The sequence below is a fragment of the Aquarana catesbeiana genome, linkage group LG03 (genome assembly GCF_042186555.1).
Source record: "Aquarana catesbeiana isolate 2022-GZ linkage group LG03, ASM4218655v1, whole genome shotgun sequence".
Taxonomy (NCBI): domain Eukaryota; kingdom Metazoa; phylum Chordata; class Amphibia; order Anura; family Ranidae; genus Aquarana; species Aquarana catesbeiana.
The window spans coordinates 662,714,120-662,732,810 of record NC_133326.1 but is presented as its reverse complement, the minus strand read 5'-3'; the positions used below and the strand labels follow the sequence as shown (position 1 = coordinate 662,732,810).

Sequence of the window (18,691 nt, the reverse complement as noted above, 5' to 3'; positions counted from 1 at the left end):
TAGGAAGATAACAGGAACGGATCTAGCTGTACACTGTGAGCAGGACGCACTGTACTAAATGTAAATAGTCTAGCTGCCTGACCGTGGTACTAATAGGATCAAATAGAACACCTGTAATTTTCTTCAGGTAGCTTTATATACTGTAACCAGACAAGCCTGCCTGTCAGTAGGAAGATAACAGGAACGGATCTAGCTGAACACTGTGAGCAGGACGCACTGTACTAAATGTAAATAGTCTAGCTGCCTGACCGTGGTACTAATAGGATCAAATAGAACACCTGTAATTTTCTTCAGGTAGCTTTATATACTGCAACCAGACAAGCCTGCCGGTCAGTAGGAATTTAACAGGAACGGATCTAGCTGAACACTGTGAGCAGGACGCACTGCACTAAATGTAAATAGCAGGAACGGATCTAGCTGAACACTGTGAGCAGGACGCACTGCACTAAATGTAAATAGTCTAGAAGATAACAGGAACGGATCTAGCTGAACACTGTGAGCAGGACGCACTGCACTAAATGTAAATAGTCTAGAAGATAACAGGAACGGATCTAGCTGAACACTGTGAGCAGGACGCACTGCACTAAATGTAAATAGCAGGAACGGCTCTAGCTGAACACTGTGCGCAGGACGCACTGCACTAAATGTAAATAGCAGGAACGGATCTAGCTGAACACTGTGAGCAGGACGCACTGCACTAAATGTAAATAGCAGGAACAGATCTAGCTGAACACTGTGAGCAGGACGCACTGCACTAAATGTAAATAGCAGGAACGGATCTAGCTGAACACTGTGAGCAGGACGCACTGCACTAAATGTAAATAGCAGGAACGGATCTAGCTGAACACTGTGAGCAGGACGCACTGCACTAAATGTAAATTGCAGGAACGGATCTAGCTGAACACTGTGAGCAGGACGCACTGCACTAAATGTAAATAGTCTAGAAGATAACAGGAACGGATCTAGCTGAACACTGTGAGCAGGACGCACTGCACTAAATGTAAATAGCAGGAACGGATCTAGCTGAACACTGTGAGCAGGACGCACTGCATTAAATGTAAATAGTCTAGATAGAAGATAACAGGAACGGATCTAGCTAAACTGAATACAGTGTATATATATATATGCAACACCTGGGATGCATATATATACACAATACACTGTAAGTGCAGCTAACTGACTGACTGTTCTGCCTAATCTATCTAACTCAAATCAAATGACACTGTCTCTCTCTCTCTCTATCTCTCAGCACACCGGAACACACACTACACAGGGCCGCCGTGCAGGCGGCCTTATATAGTGTGGGGTGTGTACTAAATCCCCTGAGCCATAATTGGCCAAAGCCACCCTGGCTTTGGCCAATTACAGCTCTCTCTACTGACAGCGCTGTGATTGGCCAAGCATGCGGGTCATAGTGCATGCTTGGCCAATCATCAGCCAGCAATGCACTGCGATGCCGCAGTGAATTATGGGCCGTGACGCGCCACACGAATTTAGCGCGAACGGCCCATAACGTTCGCAATTCGGCGAACGATCGAACAGCCGATGTTCGAGTCGAACATGGGTTCGACTCGAACACGAAGCTCATCCCTAATATATATATATATATATACGGTATATACATACAGTGGGGACGGAAAGTATTCAGACCCCCTTAAATTTTTCACTCTCTGTTATATTGCAGCCATTTGCTAAAATCATTAAAGTTCATTTTTTTCCTCATTAATGTACACACAGCACCCCATATTGACAGAAAAACACAGAATTGTTGACATTTTTGCAGGTTTATTAAAAAAGAAAAACTGAAATATCACATGGTCCTAAGTATTCAGAAAAAAGCAACTCCTGCGCACAGGTGGATCACCATATATAGTACGTAAACACAGGCCTTGCTGCCCTCAAGGATGAGGATCCTAGTAGAAACCAAAATAAAAAGAAGACAAGGGCGCACCAGCCTTGTGCATTAACTTTTAAAACATTTATTGAATAAAAATAGTAAAAGAAATAACTCACAAGCGATTGGTGGAGGAGGCACAACATAAAATTGCACCGGTAGAGAGCCTGCGATTTGGGATGAGCGAAACCTTCCAAGGGTCGTGGAGGAACGCACAGATGTTGCAATCCACTAACGCGTTTCGAGGGGAGAGTCCCCTCTTCCTCAGAGCTATGCAGTGCAACCTCCCTCAGCGAACCTCACTTATAAATGCCTGCATGCCAGTAAGACAGGGATGGAGTGCGGGGCCCCTCCCCCTTTAAAAAATCCCTCCCTCCTAGGTCCTCTAATCAGGCATGCCATATACGCATAAGTGCATATGCAGACACGTGTACATACCATATATACACGTGCATGCATACATACACATAGAAACAAGTAATTAATTGATAGATTGGTTAATAGGAAGTGAACTGTAGCGTACTGTGTATACGGACTGAAAGGCAACATGTGGTGTCTAAAAAATACCAGATATAAATCACAGTAGACATTACCAATCATAATGCCAGATATAAATCACAGTAGACATTACCAATCATAATGGGTGAGAGTCACCCACTCAAAACATCACTCATCAAGTCACAGGATGCATACGGTGGATGGAAGTGTGCATGTACTTACACTAGTATTGCGGGGGTCAATGTCTGTAGAGTGCCTCCGCATCCGCTGCACAGCAGACCGGTAGCTGCAGCATGTCTGTGATCAGGAGGAATGCACGCCGATGTGCTTGCGTTCCAAGCTACAGGGGGAGAAGGCGGGGTTTGCGTGCCACGCTGGAGGAGGGAGGCGGGGTCGACATCTCCCCCTCCGCATGACGCACAGTCCACTGGCCGTGCAGCTAGGGGCGGGACCGACATGTAAAGAGCCCTCCGCCCACCAGAGCCATCCTGGTGTCTAACGAAGCGACCAGCTGCCGCACAGACCATGGACCAGGCACATCTAGACAACACATTGCCACAATACACTGCCAGTGTGTATAGCAATGATAGGATAATGATGATACTGGCAATGAAAATACAAATACCACTAGATGATTTGTAGACTGTATAATAAAATGAATAATGATGAAATCATTAATAATGGTAATGTGTGTTCTGGTAATGTGGTTAATGATGCTATTACAGGGGTAATGCTACTAGAAATATTTTTAAAAAGATCATAGCGCTAGTAAAAATAATGATAAATAATTTAGTAAATGATCAATCCTCCGACCACCAGTTTGACCAGCACGCTGTACATATAGCTCCTATGCGCGTATGGGTGCCCACAGACTCGCATGCCACTATTCAGCTACAGATCAGCACCTATAATAATGGTAGTACTAATAGTAAAATGAAATGAATTAAATTAAAATAAGGATCACGCTGAGAGAGGTGTGCGCATGCAACAACCTATTGCGACTACTATACCATACATATTATATAATAATACAAACGGTGAGTAATACATCTTCAGTCGCTATGTGCAAAAGATGGTTGTAACAATGACTGTACAAACAAAACGATATCTATACTTCACCACTAGACATATATCATGAATGGTGTCTCAAGTAAAACATTATTGGTATAAAATCATTAATAATCCACTAGTAATCAAAACAGGAAATTGGCTACATCAGATGAATTGAGAAGTGCACTGACACTGTCCTATATGTTAAGGACAGTGTAAATGCGTGCAAGGAAAGTGAACGGGAATAGGCAGAAACAGTGGGGTGGGGGAGGGGGGGAAGCAGATGAATACTCATCAAACTCTACATGGTCAGACAATTTTGTGAACCTCAGGATCCGCATTCAACCCCCTAGGGGTCATACTGCCTAAGGTGAAGATCCAATAGGCCTATTGGATCTCCCCCCCCCCATTGCTATACACACTGGCAGTGTATTGTGGCAATGTGTTGTCTAGATGTGCCTGGTCCATGGTCTGTGCGGCAGCTGGTCGCTTCGTTAGACACCAGGATGGCTCTGGTGGGCGGAGGGCTCTTTACATGTCGGTCCCGCCCCTAGCTGCACGTCACTAGGCTGTCTCACGCTGCTCGCGCGGCCAGTGGACTGTGCGTTATGCGGAGGGGGAGATGTCGACCCCGCCTCCCTCCTCCAGCATGGCACGCAAACCCCGCCTTCTCCCCCTGTAGCTTGGAACGCAAGCACATCGGCGTGCTTTCCTCCTGATCACAGACATGCTGCAGCTACCGGTCTGCTGTGCAGCGGATGCGGAGGCACTCTACAGGCATTGACCCCCGCAATACTAGTGTAAGTACATGCACACTTCCATCCACCGTATGCATCCTGTGACTTGATGAGTGATGTTTTGAGTGGGTGACTCTCACCCATTATGATTGGTAATGTCTACTGTGATTTATATCTGGCATTATGATTGGTAATGTCTACTGTGATTTATATATGGTATTTTTTAGACACCAGTCAGTCCGTATACACAGTACGCTACAGTTCACTTCCTATTAACCAATCTATCAATTGATTAATGATTTAATCAATTGATATGTGTATGTATGTGTGTGTGTATGCATGCACGTGTATATATGGCATGTACACGTGTCTGCATATGCACTTATGCGTATATGGCATGCCTGATTAGAGGACCTAGGAGGGAGGGATTTTTTAAAGGGGGAGGAGCCCCGCACTCCATCCCTGTCTTACTGGCATGCAGGCATTTATAAGTGAGGTTCGCTGAGGGAGGTTGCACTGCATAGCTCTGAGGAAGAGGGGACTCTCCCCTCGAAATGCGTTAGCGGATTGCAACGTCTGTGCATTCCTCCACGACCCTTGGAAGGTTTCGCTCATCCCAAATCGCAGGCTGTCTACCGGTGCAATTTTATGTTGTGCCTCCTCCACCAATCGCTTGTGAGTTATTTCTTTTACCATTTTTATTTAATAAATGTTTTAAAAGTTAATGCACAAGGCTGGTGCGCCCTTGTCTTCTTTTTATTTTGGTTCCTAAGTATTCAGACCCTTTGCTCAGTATTTAGTAGAAGCACCCTTTTGATCTAATACAGCCATGAGTCTTTTTGGGAAAGATGCAACAAGTTTTTCACACCTGGATTTGGGGATCCTCTGCCATTCCTCCTCTCCAGTTCTGTCAGGTTGGATGGTAAACGTTGCTGGGCAGCCATTTTTAGGTTTCTCCAGAGATGCTCAATTGGGTTTAAGTCAGGGCTCTGGCAGGGCCATTCAAGAACAGTTACGGAGTTGTTGTGAAGCCACTCCTTGGTTATTTTAGCTGTGTGCTTAGGGTCATTATCTTGTTGGAAGGTAAACCTTCGGCCCAGTCTGAGGTCCTGAGTTGAAGGTTTTCATCCAGGATATCCCTGTACTTGGCCGCATTCATCTTTCCCTCGATTGCAACCAGTCATTCTGTCTCTGCAGCTTAAAAACACCCCCACAGCTTGATGCTGCCACCACCATGCTTCACTGTTGGGACTGTATTGGACAGGTGATGAGCAGTGCCTGGTTTTCTCAACACATACCGCTTAGAATTATGGCCAAAAAAATCTATCTTGGTCTCATCAGACCAGAGAATCTTATTTTTCACCGTCTTGGAGTCCTTCAGGTGTTTTTAAGCAAACTTCATGCAGGCTTTTATGTGTCTTGCACTGAGGAGAGGCTTCCGTCGGGCCACTCTGCCAGAAAGCCCCGACTGGCGGAGGGCTACAGTGATGGTTGACTTTCTACAACTTTCTCCCATCTCCCGACTGCATTACTGGAGCTCAGCCACAGTGATCTTTGGGTTCTTCTTTACCTCTCTCACCAAGGCTCTTCTCCCCCGATAGCTCAGTTTGGCTGGACGACCAGCTCTAGGAAGGGTTCTGGTCATTCCAAACGTCTTCCATTTAAGGATTATGGAGGCCACTGTGCTCTTAGGAACCTTAAGTGCAGCAAATTTTTTTTTGTAACCTTGGCCAGATCTGTGCCTTGCCACAATTCTGTCTCTGAACTCTTTAGGCACTTCCTTTGACCTCATGATTCTCATTTGCTCTGACATGCACTGTGAGCTGTAAGGTCTTATATAGACAGGTGTGTGGCTTTCCTAATCAAGTCCAATCAGTATAATCAAACACAGCTGGACTCAAATGAAGGTGTAGAACCATCTCAAGGATGATCAGAAGAAATGGACAGCACCTGAGTTAAATATATGAGTGTCACAGCAAAGAGTCTGAATACTTAGGACCATGTGATATTTCAGTTTTTCTTTTTTAATAAATCTGCAAAAATGTCAACAATTCTGTATTTTTCTGTCAATATGGGGTGCTGTGTGTACATTAATGAGGAAAAAAATTAACTTAAATGATTTTAGCAAATGGCTGCAATATAACAAAGAGTGAAAAATTTAAGGGGGTCTGAATACTTTCCGTCCCCACTGTATATACACATTTATATACTGTATATATATATATATAATAAGTTCATTACCTGATGATCCTAGTAGTAAATCAATTGATTCTCTAGTGAAATTACTGCAGTGTTGTCGATATATATATATAGATATATCTATATCTATATAGATATATCTATATCTATATATATGGATATATCTATATCTATATATATAGATATAGATATATCTATATCTATATATTTATTTTTATATATATATATATATATATATATATATATATATATATATATATATATTATATATATATATCGACAACACTGCAGTAATTTCACTAGAGAATCAATTTATTTACTACTTGGATCATCAGGTAATGAACTTATTTTAAACAGGGGAAGAAAAACAAAAACTGCTATATAAATGCTATTGACAGACTATGATATATATTTATTTATGGTTTTTGCCCATAGTTCTTAAAGCTCTAAATTACATTGGGATACCTAATAGGAGTGGCATCAAAGTGTGTTTATGTATAGTATGCATGTATTAGACATGTGCGGTTCGTTTCGTTACTAATTCAAATTCGGACAAAGTTTTGTTATTCAGACACGTGGATGTATCCAAATTTCCAAATTAGAATAGTACCGAATTTAAATGAATCCGAAATAACGAAATTTGAATTTGGGCGAAATTTGAATTCAAATCGTTTTCGAATACTTTTCGAATTCGAATAGTTTTCAAATTTGAAAATGTTTTGAAATGGAATAGTTTTCCAATTTCCAAAGAGAATAAAATAGAATAGAAAATAAAGGAATAGAATAGAATTTTTTTTCTATTTTATACCTTTATTTTATATTCTATTTTATTCTTTTTGAAATTGGAAAACTATTCAATTATTTGAAATTGATTCGAATACTATTGTAAATTCATTGGAAAACTATTCTAAATTCATTCGAAAACTATTCTAAATTCATACAAAAACTTTTTGAATCGATTCAAAAACAAATAAACAAAACGAATCCCAAAAACAAATTAAACGAATGAGACGTATTTAACAAATTTATGCAAAGAACATATCAAAATTAAACAAAACAAATTTTTTCATTCTGCACGTCTAGCATTTATGTGTGTTCACATTTTTTTGTGTCCATATATCACACTGGGCACAGAGGCTGCAATTGGTGGGCACAGAGGCTGTAATTAGTGGGCACAGTGACTGCAATTAGTGGGCACAGAGGCTGCAATTGGTGGGCACAGAGGCAGCAATTAGTGGGCACACAGGGGCTGCAATTGGCGGGCACAGAGCCTGCAATTGGTGGGCACAGAGGCTGCAATTGGTGGGCACACAGAGGCTGCAATTGGTGGGCACAGAGAGGCTGCATTCATGGGCACAGAGAAGCTGCACTGGTGGGCACAGTAGAGCTGCATTGGTGGGCACAGCGCGGCTTCACTGGTGGGCACAGAGAGGCTCCATTGGTGGGCACAGTGAGGCTGCATTTATGAGCACAGAGAGGCTGCAATGATGGGCACAGAGAGGCTGCAATGATGGGCACAGAGAGGCTGCATTGATTGGCACCATGAGGCTACAATGATGGACACAGTGAGGCTGCAATGATGGGCACAGATAAGCTGCATTGATTGGCACCATGAAGCTACAATGATGGGCACAGTGAGGCTGCAATGATGGGCACAGTGAGCCTGTACTAATGGGCACAGGGAGGCTGCATTTGATGGGCCCAGTGAGGCTGCAATGATGGGCACAGTGAGGCTGCAATGATGGGCACAGTGAGGCTGCAAATATAGGCACGGTGAGGCTGCAATTATGGGCATGGTGAGGCTGCAATGATGGGCATGGTAAGGCTGCAATGATTGGCACGGTGAGGCTGCAATGATGAGCACGGTCAGGCTGCAATGATGGGCACAGTAAGGCTGCAATGATGGGCATGATGAGGCTGCAATTATGGGCACGATGAGGCTGTAATGATGGGCACAGTAAGGCTGCAATGATGGGCACGGTAAAGCTGCAATGATGGGTACAGTGAGGCTGCATTGATGGGCACAGTGAGGCTGCAATGATGGGCACAGTGAGGCTGCATTGATGGGCAGTGAGGCTGCATTGATGGGTACAGTGAGGCTGCAATGTTGGGTACAGTGAGGCTGCAATGATGGGTACAGTGAGGCTACATTGATGGGTACAGTGAGGCTGTAATGATGGGCACAGTGAGGCTGAATTGATGAGCAGAGAGGCTGCCGCAATGGGCACCATGAGGCTGCAATGATGGGCACAGTGAGGCTGCAATGACAGGCACAGTGAGGCTGCATTGATGGGTACAGTGAGGCTGCATTGACGGTACAGTGAGGCTGCATGGACGGGCATAGGGAGGCTGCATGGACGGGCACAGAGGCTGAATTGATGGGCATAGCGAGGCTGCATTGACAGGCACAGTGAGACTGCATTGATGGGCACAGTAAGGATGCATTGATGGGCACAGTGAGACTGCATTTGATGGGCACTGGTGAGGCTGCATTGATCTCTTGTACCATGTCTGCAGTCTCTGACCATCTCCTGTATCATGTCTACATATCTTACCATCTTTAGTATCATGTCCCCAGTCTCAAACCATCTCCTGAACCATGCCTGCAGTCTATGACATCTCCTGTACCATACCCGCAGCCTCTGACATCTTGACATTGTCTGTACCATGCCCCCAGCCTCTGACATCTCCTGTACCATTCCCGCAGTCTCGGACATCTCCTGTACCATGCCCGCAGCCTCTGCCGTCTTGACAATCTTCTGTACCATGCCCATAGCCTCTGAAATCTCCTGTACCATGCTTGCAGCCTCTGACATCTTGACATCTTCTGTACCATGCCCACAGCCTCTGACATCTCCTGTACCATGCCCGCAGTCTCTGACATCTTCTGTACCATGCCCACAGCCTCTGACATCTCCTGTGCCATGCCCACAGTCTCTGACATCTCCTTACCATGCACACAGCCTCAGACATCTCCTGTACCATGCCCACAGCCTCTTACATCTCCTGTATCATGTCTGCAACTTCTGACCATCTCCTGTACTATGCCTGCATCCTCTAACCATCTCTTGCATCATGTCTGCAACCTCTGACCATCTTTTGTCTTATACCATGTCTTCAGTCTCTGAGGGAGTCTGGAGAGGAGTCAACAGTAGGGAAGGGCCGAACAATCCCCGTTCGGTTCGCACCAGAACATGCGAACAGGCAAAAAATTTGTTTGAACACGCAAACATCGTTAAAGTCTATGGGACACAAACATGAAGAATCAAAAGTGCTAATTTTGAAGGCTTATATGCATGGTATTGTCTTAAAAAGTGTTTGGGGACCTGGGTCCTGCCCCAGGGGACATGTATCAATGCAAAAAAAAGTTTTAAAAAACGTCAGTTTTTTCGGGAGCAGTGATTTTAATAATGCTTAAAGTGAAACAATAACAGTGTAATATTCCTTTAAATTTTGTACCTGTGGGGTGTCTATAGTATGCCTGTAAAGTGGTGCATGTTTCCCTTGTTTAGAACAGTCTGACAGTAAAATGACATTTCTAAGGGAAAAAAAGTCATTTAAAAATAGTTGCGGCTATAATGAATTGTCAGTCCGGCAATACACATAAAAGTTCATTGATAAAAACGGCATGGGATTCCCCCACAGGGGAACCCTGAACCAAAATTTAAAAAAAAATGCATGGGGGTCCATAAAAATTCCATACCAGGCCTTTCAGGTCTTGGTATGGATATTAAGGGGAACCCCGCGCCAAAATTTTTAAAAAATGGCGTGGGGTCCCCCCAAAAATCCATACCCTTATCCGAGCACGCAACCTGGCAGGCTGCAGGAAAAGAGGTGGGACGAGAGAGCGCCCCCCCTCCTGAACTGTACCAGGCCACATGCCCTCAACATTGGGAGGGTGCTTTGGGGTAGTCCCCCAAAGCACCTTGTCCCCATGTTGATGGGGAGAAGGGCCTCATCCCCACAAACCTTGCCCGGTGGTTGTGGGGGTCTGCGGGCAGGGGGCTTATCGGAATCTGGAAGCCCCTTTTAACAAGGGGACCCCCAGATCCCGGCCCCCCCTGTGTGAATTGGTAATGGGGTACAAATGTACCCCTACCATTTCACAAAAAAGTTTCAAAAATGTTAAAAAAGACAATAGACGGTTTTTGACAATTCCTTTATTAATTAGTCTTCTTCTTTCCCTGCTTCTTCTTCTGGTCTTCCTTCGGTGTTCTTCTTCTTCCTCCATCTTGTTCTTCCCCCTCTTCTTCATCCGCTTCTTCCTCTGGTCTTCTCGTCTGTCATCTTCCTCCGGCTTCTTCTTCTCCGCTTCGTCCTGCGATCCGCCTCAATGGGAGGGGACTTCCCTATGGCTTTCCCCGTGTTGTCAGAGGGGACAGGGTCACCCGTTTACGTAAATGGATGACCCCACCCCCTCTGACACCGCGGGGAAAGCCATAGGGAAGTCCTCGTGCGTCAGAGGGGGACGGGGTCACCAGGTGGCCCCACCCTCCTTTATATAAGAGCTGTCACCTGAACAGAAACGTCACACAGTGGGAGACTCCCATTGAGGCGGATCGGAGGATGAAGCGGAGAAGAAGAAGCCGGAGGAAGATGCAGGACAAGAAGAAGGAGGAAGAAGCGGGGGAAGAACAAGATGGAGGAAGAAGAAAAACACAGAAGGAAGACCAGAAAAAGATGGAAGAAGAAGCGGGAAAAGAAGAAGACATTAATAAAGGAATTGTCAAAAACCATCTATTGTCTTTTTTTAACATTTTTGACACTTTTTTTTGTGAAATGGTAGGGGTACATTTGTACCGGATTACCAATTCACACAGGGGGGGCCGGGATCTGGGGGTCCCCTTGTTAAAGGGGGCTTCCAGATTCCGATAAGCCCCCCGCCTGCAGACCCCCACAACCACCAGGCAAGGGTTGTGGGGATGAGGCCCTTCTCCCCATCAACATGGGAACAAGGTGTTTTGGTGGCTACCCCAAAGCACCCTCCCAATGTTGAGGGCATGTGGCCTGGTACGGTTCAGGAGGGGGGACGCTCTCTCGTCCCCCCCCTCTTTTCCTGTGGCCTGCCAGGTTGCGTGCTCAGATAAGGGTCTGGTATGGATTTTTGGGGGGACCCCACGCCGTTTTTTTTTTATTTTGGCACGGGGTTCCCCTTAAAATCCATACCAGACCTTAAAGTCTGGCTACAAGGGCGAGTTCAGAGGGTGGTGATAAATCGGGAGTACTCAGAATGGTCAGGGGTGGGTAGTGGGGTTCCCCAGGGTTCTATGCTGGGACCAATCCTATTTAATTTGTTCATAAACGACCTGGAGGATGGGATACAGTTCAACCTCTGTATTTGCAGACAATACTAAGCTAAGCAGGGCTAATAACTTCTCCGCAGGATGTGGAAACCTTGCAAAAAGATCTGAACAAATTAATGGGGTGGGCAACTACATGGCAGATGAGGTTCAATGTAGAAAAATGTAAAATAATGCATTTGGGTGGCAAAAATATGAATGCTATCTATACACTAGGGGGGGAGAACCTCTGGGGGAATCTAGGATGGAAAAGGACCTGGGGGTCCTAGTAGATGATAGGCTTAGCAATGGTATGCAATGCCAAGCTGCTGCTAACAAAGCAAACAGAATATTGGCATGCATTAGAAAGGGGATCAACTCCAGAGATAAAATGATAATTCTCCCACTCTACAAGCCTCTGGTCCGGCCGCACCTAGAGTATGCTGTCCAGTTCTGGGCACCAGTCCACAGGAAGGATGTACTGGAAATGGAGCGAGTACAAAGAAGGGCAACAAAGCTAATAAAGGGTCAGGAGGATCTTAGTTATGAGGAAAGGTTGCAAGCACTGAACCTATTCTCTCTGGAGAAGAGACGCTTGAGAGGGGATATGATTTTAATATACAAATACCGTACTGGTGACCCTACAATAGAAATAAAACTTTTTCGCAGAAGAGAGTTTAACAAGACTCGTGGCCACTCATTAAAATTAGAAGAAAAGAGGTTTAACCTTAAACTACGTAGAGGGATTTTTACTGTGAGAGCGGCAAGGATGTGGAATTCCCTTCCACAGGCGGTGGTCTCAGCGGGGAGCATCGATAGCTTCAAGAAACTATTAGATAAGCACCTGAATGACCGCAACATACAGGGATATACAACGTAATACTGACACATAATCACACATATGTTGGACTTGATGGACTTGTGTCTTTTTTCAACCTTGCCTACTATGTAACTATGTAACTATGTAACTATGAAGGGTCTGGTATGCATTATGAGGGGGACCCCCACGCAATTTTTTTTTTTAATTTTGGTTCGGGGTTCCCCTGTGGGGGAATCTCTTGCCGTTTTTATCAATGAACACTTATGTGTATTGCCGGACCGACAATTCATTATAGCCGCGAGTAGTTTTAAATGACATTTTTTCCTTTAGAAATGTAATTTTGCTATCAGACTGTTCTAAACACGAGAAACATGTGCCACTTTACAGGCATACTATAGACACCCCCCAGGCATGAAATATAAAGGAATATTACACTTTTGTTGTTTCACTTTAAGCATTATTAAAATCACTGCTCCCGAAAAAACAGCCGTTTTTAAATCTTTTTTTTGCATTGATACATGTCCCCTGGGGCAGGACCCAGGTCCCCAAACACTTTTTATGACAATAACTTGCATATTAACCTTTAAAATTAGCACTTTTGATTTCTCTCATAGACATTTAAAGGGTGTTCTGCAGCGTTCGAATTTGCCGCGAACACCACAAATTGTTCTCTATTCGGTGAATGGGTGAACAGCCAATGTTCAAGTCGAATTCATGTTTGAGCTGAACATAAAGCCCATCCCTTGTCAACAGTGGGTGCACTGCCGGGATGGGGGTCATGGGAGAAGTCAGACTTGTTTGGACTGTGGAGAGGAGACTATAGGAAAACTAGAGCCACTAGGCTGGAGCCGACTGACTGAGCCCTGCAAGGTGCACCTGAGAGGAGGTCAGTGACAGTGCCGCCAGTCCAGTCTGAGGGGGGGTCACTGATGTTAGGGGGGAGTGAATATAATAATGTAAGGGGGCACTGATATAAAGGTTTCCCCATTATATCAGTAACCCATCCCCCTTACCTTAGTGTATTCTTTCTGCGGAAGGTCGTCTCTGGTCATCAGAATCCGCCCACATTCCCAGAGTCCCAAGTTTCCCCCTTGATGATTGCTCCAATTTTACCACTTTTAACTGGAATTTGCTGTTTATATATATACAGTTGCAATAAAAAGTATGTGAACCCTTTTGGAATGATATGGATTTCTGCACAAATTGGTCATAAAATGTGATCTGATCTTCATCTAAGTCACAACAATAGACAATCACAGTCTGCTTAAACTAATAACACACAAAGAATTAAATGTTACCATGTTTTTATTGAACGCACCATGTAAACATTCACAGTGCAGGTGGAAAAAGTATGTGAACCCCTAGACTAATGAGATCTCCAAGAGCTAATTGGAGTGAGGTGTCAGCCAACTGGAGTGCAATCAATGAGATGAGATTGGAGGTGTTGGTTACAGCTGCCCTGCCCTATATAAAAAACACACCAGTTCTGGGTTTTCTTTTCACAAGAAGCATTGCTGATGTGAATGATGCCTCGTACAAACAAGCTCTCAGAAGACCTACGATTAAGAATTGTTGACTTGCATAAAGCTGGAAAGGGTTATAAAAGTATCTCCAAAAGCCTTGCTGTTATCAGTCCACGGTAAGACAAATTGTCTATGAATGGAGAAAGTTCACCACTGCTGCTACTCTCCCTAGGAGTGAGCGTCCTTTAAAGATTCCTGCAAGAGCACAGCGCAGACTGCTCAATGAGGTGAAGAGGAATCCTAGAGTGTCAGCTAAAGACTTACAAAAGTCTCTGGCATATGCTAACATCCCTGTTAGCGAATCTACAATACGTAAAACACTAAAAAAGAATGGATTTCATGGGAGGAAACCACAGAGGAAGCCACTTCAGTCCAAAAAAACATTGCTGCACGTTTACAGTTTGCAGAAGAGCACCTGGATGTTCCACAGCAGTACTGGCAAAATATTCTGTGGACAGATGAAACCAAAGTTGAGTTGTTTGGAAGAAACACACAACACTATGTGTGGAGAAAAAGAGGCACAGCACACCAACAGCAAAACCTCATCCCAACTGTGAAGTATGGTGGTGGGGGCATCATGGTTTAGGGCTGCTTTGCTGCGTCAGGGCCTGGACGGATTGCTATCATCGAAGGAAAAATGAATTCCCAAGTTTATCAAGACATTTTGCAGGAGAACTTAAGGCCATTTGTCCACCAGCTGAAGCTCAACAGAAGATGGGCATTGCAACAGGACAACGATCCAAAGCATAGAAGTAAATTAACAACAGAATGGCTTAAACAGAAGAAAATACGCCTTCTGGAGTGGCCCAGTCAGAGTCCTGACCTCAACCCGATTGAGATGCTGTGGCATGACCTCAAGAAAGCGATTCACACCAGACATCCCAAGAATATTGCTGAACTGAAACTCCTGACCGTTGTGCACGTCTCTCACTGCAACTACAGGAAACGTTTGGTTGAAGTTATTGCTGCCAAAGTAGGTTCAACCAGTTATTAAATCCAAGGGTTCACATACTTTTTCCACCGACACTGTGAATGTTTACATGGTGTGTTCAACAAAAACATGGTAACATTTCATTCTTTGTGTGTTATTAGTTTAAGCAGACTGTGATTGTCTATTGTTTTGACTTAGATGAAGATCAGATCACATTTTATGACCAATTTGTGCAGAAATCCATTCCAAAAGGGTTCACATACTTTTTATTTGATGTGTTTTGACAAAACTGGAGTCACCCTTTAAATAAGTAATGTTTCATATTCCCATCGCACATGTTCCTGGTATAAGCTCTAAAGGTTGGGTGCTGCAGCAACAACCAGCTGGATTCTGGTTCAAGTCACAATGTAGATACTTGCCAGCACACCAAGGATCAGCGCAAAAGCCTTGCTGTTCATCAGTCCACGGTAAGACAAATTGTCTATCAATGGAGAAAGTTCACCACTGCTGCTACTCTCCCTAGGAGTGGGCCCTTTAAATAAGTAATGTTTCATATTCCCATCGCAAACGTTCATGGTATAAGCTCTAAAGGTTGGGTGCTGCAGCAACAACCAGCTGGATACTGGTTCAAGACACAATGTAGATACTTGCCAGCACACCAAGGATCAGCGCAGGGTGGCGTCCAAACAGTTTAGTTTATTGCATGATCACAACACAAAGAGTTGCAACGTTTCAGAGTCACGCAGGACCCCTTCGTCAGGACCCTTTAAGTAAGGACTCCTCTTCCCCCTTCCCTCTCCCTCTGTATAGATGATTGGTAACAGGTAGGGCTAGGCTTGTACCACAGTGACTCATGGGAGGTTTTTCTATGCCTAATTTGAACCATAAAATTACCAGCTTGCATAGTATGATCTTTTATTCCTGAACTCACCTGTGTGGATGCATATACCTCCCCATAGTATCTCTGCTCTATGAGCCAACGTGCAATGTCACCAGTTCCGCCAGACTTTTTCAAGTGTAGGAGGGTGAGAAGACCATAAGCTGTGGCTTCCAGTGACAGCAACCTTGAACCTTTTTCATCCCAGTGGGTCATGTCTAAAGACAAATTACCAACACATTAAATGTCTTCACCTTTTAACTTATTTCAATTAGAGCAATGGATAACATGGTACAATACTAGAGCAGATCTAAAAATTAAATGATCTGTTTACTATGATTATGTATATTCTTTAGTCCTTTGGGAAAATGAAATGTGGACCTCTTAGTGCCAAGAGCACATAATAACCCTGCAGAACCCTGGAATGGAAAAAGTACAGGTATACTTTAACCACTTCCAGTCTAGGCCAATTCTAATATCCCTCAAGTACATGAACATGAAACATCATTTTTGTGCTATAAAACTACTTAGAACCCCCAAACATTATATATATTTTTTTAGGGGCCCTAGAGGATAAAATGCTGGGTGTTTTATATTTTTATGTCACACTGTATTTGGACAGAGATTTTTGAAATGCAAATGTTTTTTGAAAAAATACACTTTAATTAATTTTAGTGCACAAAAACATCATTAAAAATCTCTATGGGCGACACTTTGGGCCACACCGCTTGCCGACCAGCAGACGACGATGTACGTCGGCACAATGGCACGGCTGTGCAAATGGGCGTACAGGTACATCCCCTTTAAATCGCGGCTTAGTGGGCACACACACCCGCCACGTACTCTGTGACCATGCCCATGGGTCCCACGGACTCGATGTCTGCCTGGGGCCCACGATTGTGTCATGAAGCTGCAGACTGGGGAGATGCCTATGTAAACAAAGGCATTTCCCTGTTCTGCCTGGCAACATGACAGGGATCTACTGCTCCCTGTCATTGAGAGCAGTGATCACTGTCATGTCACTTGTAGCCCATCCCCCCATAGTTAGAATCACTTCCTAGGACACACTTACCCCCTTGATCGCCCCCTAGTATTTAACCCCTTCCCTGCCAGTGTCATTTATGCAGTAATCAGTGCATTTTTATAGCACTGATCGCTGTATAAATGACAATGGTACCAAAACAGTGTCAAAAGTGTTCGATGTGTCCACGCAGATCGCCGCCATTACTAATAAAAAAAAATTATTAAAAAATGCCATAAAAATATCCCCTATTTTGTAGATGCTATAACTTTTGTGCAAACCAATCAATATACGCTTATTGTGATTTTTTTAATCAAAAAAATGTAGAAGAATACATATCGGCCTAAACTGAGAAAGAAATTCTTTTTTTATATATTTTTGGGGGATATTTATTATAGCAAAAAGTAAAAAAATATTGCTTTTTTTCAAAATTGTCGCTCTTCTTTTGTATATAGAGCAAAAAATAAAAATCGTAGAGGTGATCAAATGCCACCAAAAGAAAGCTCTATTTGTGGGAAAAAAATTACGTCAATTTTGTTTGGGTGCAACGTCGCATGACTGTGCAATTGTCAGTTAAAGCGATGCAGTGCCGAATCGCAAAAAGAGCTCTGGTCAGGAAGGGGGTAAATTCTTCTGGGGCTGAAGTGGTTAAAAGCCTTTACAGATTACCAGTTTAGAGTAATGCAGGAGGTCTGGTACTAGAATTATTGCTCTCACTCTGATGTTCGCAGCAATACCTCACATGTGTGGCGTAATCGCTGTTTACATATGTGTGCAGGACCAGTGCGCACATTTACGGGGGGGGGGGCAACGGCCCTTTCTTTTTTTTTTTTACATTTTATTTATTTATGACACTGTACTAATGACACTGGCTGGGTGACAGGAGGGCAATCAAGGGGTTAACCATAGCTCCCAACTGTCCCTGCTTTCAAGGGACTGTCCCTGATTTGGAACAATGTCCCTCTGTTCCTCTTTCCATCTCATTTGTCCCTCATTTTGGTCTGATCTATATAGTTGCATATAAAATGCACTTTTTATCTTTCAAAAAGTGTTCCCAGTGCTAAACCTTTCATCCAAAATCTAAATTGCTGCATTTGTGAATTTCAAAAGTCAGTATAAAGGAATAGTAGTGGTAAAAAAACACTTGTGGGTTTAACTAATGAATTTTTTTTAATATATGTAATTCTCCTTTAAGGGGGCGTGGCAGAGGGTGTGTCCTTTGCCCACATACCTTTGCTAATAGGTGTCCCTCATTCCCTTCTTAAAAATTTGGGAGGTATGGGTTAACTGTGTGCCTAAGGACATGCAAGTGTATGTGTGCTGCTTTTACTAACTAATCTGGCTGAGTTTCTTTTCTTGCTTTCATTTCTGAACACCAGGGAGAAATTCAGCCAGATCCTGTGTTTACAAACACACAGATCTGTGCTGTGATTGGCTACAGTTGATCAGCAGGTATACATCTGTCGTCTGCTAATGGCGACAGGTGTATACCTTGTAAACAGGTGCAGGTGTATCTGATTGTAAGCAGGTGCAGTTATCTGCTTTGCCACTAGGTGGCTCTGTGCCAGAACAGTGTCTGGTTACAGCAAATGGTGTCATCAGGTGCTAGGTCCAGTTTGGGTAGAGCCCTCCTGAAGTGATGTCATTGGTGAGTCAATGTTCAGTTATAAGCCATGTTGGGTGGAGCCTTAGCAGTACTTGGAGCATGGGAGCTAAACACTCCACGAATGTAACCTGCATGTAATCTCCTCCCAACAATGGGGCATAACTTCTGCTACTGACACCAACAATGGGGCATAACTCCTGCTACTGACACCAACTATTCCTGTCCCTAATACCAAAGGTCAGGCATTGCTTACTCC

The 18,691-nt window shown here is 43.9% G+C and overlaps 1 protein-coding gene across 1 annotated transcript in view; it reads right to left on the bottom strand.

Annotated features, from left to right (window-relative positions):
* The window catches only part of LOC141133429 (complement C3-like), a 731,058-nt gene that overhangs the window by 106,422 nt on the left and 605,945 nt on the right, over nt 1–18,691 (bottom strand). Inside the window, exon 29 of the mRNA XM_073622815.1 lies at nt 15,863–16,026. Coding sequence (XP_073478916.1) covers nt 15,863–16,026 — 164 coding nt within the window. The remainder of the gene's footprint in view (nt 1–15,862; nt 16,027–18,691) is intronic.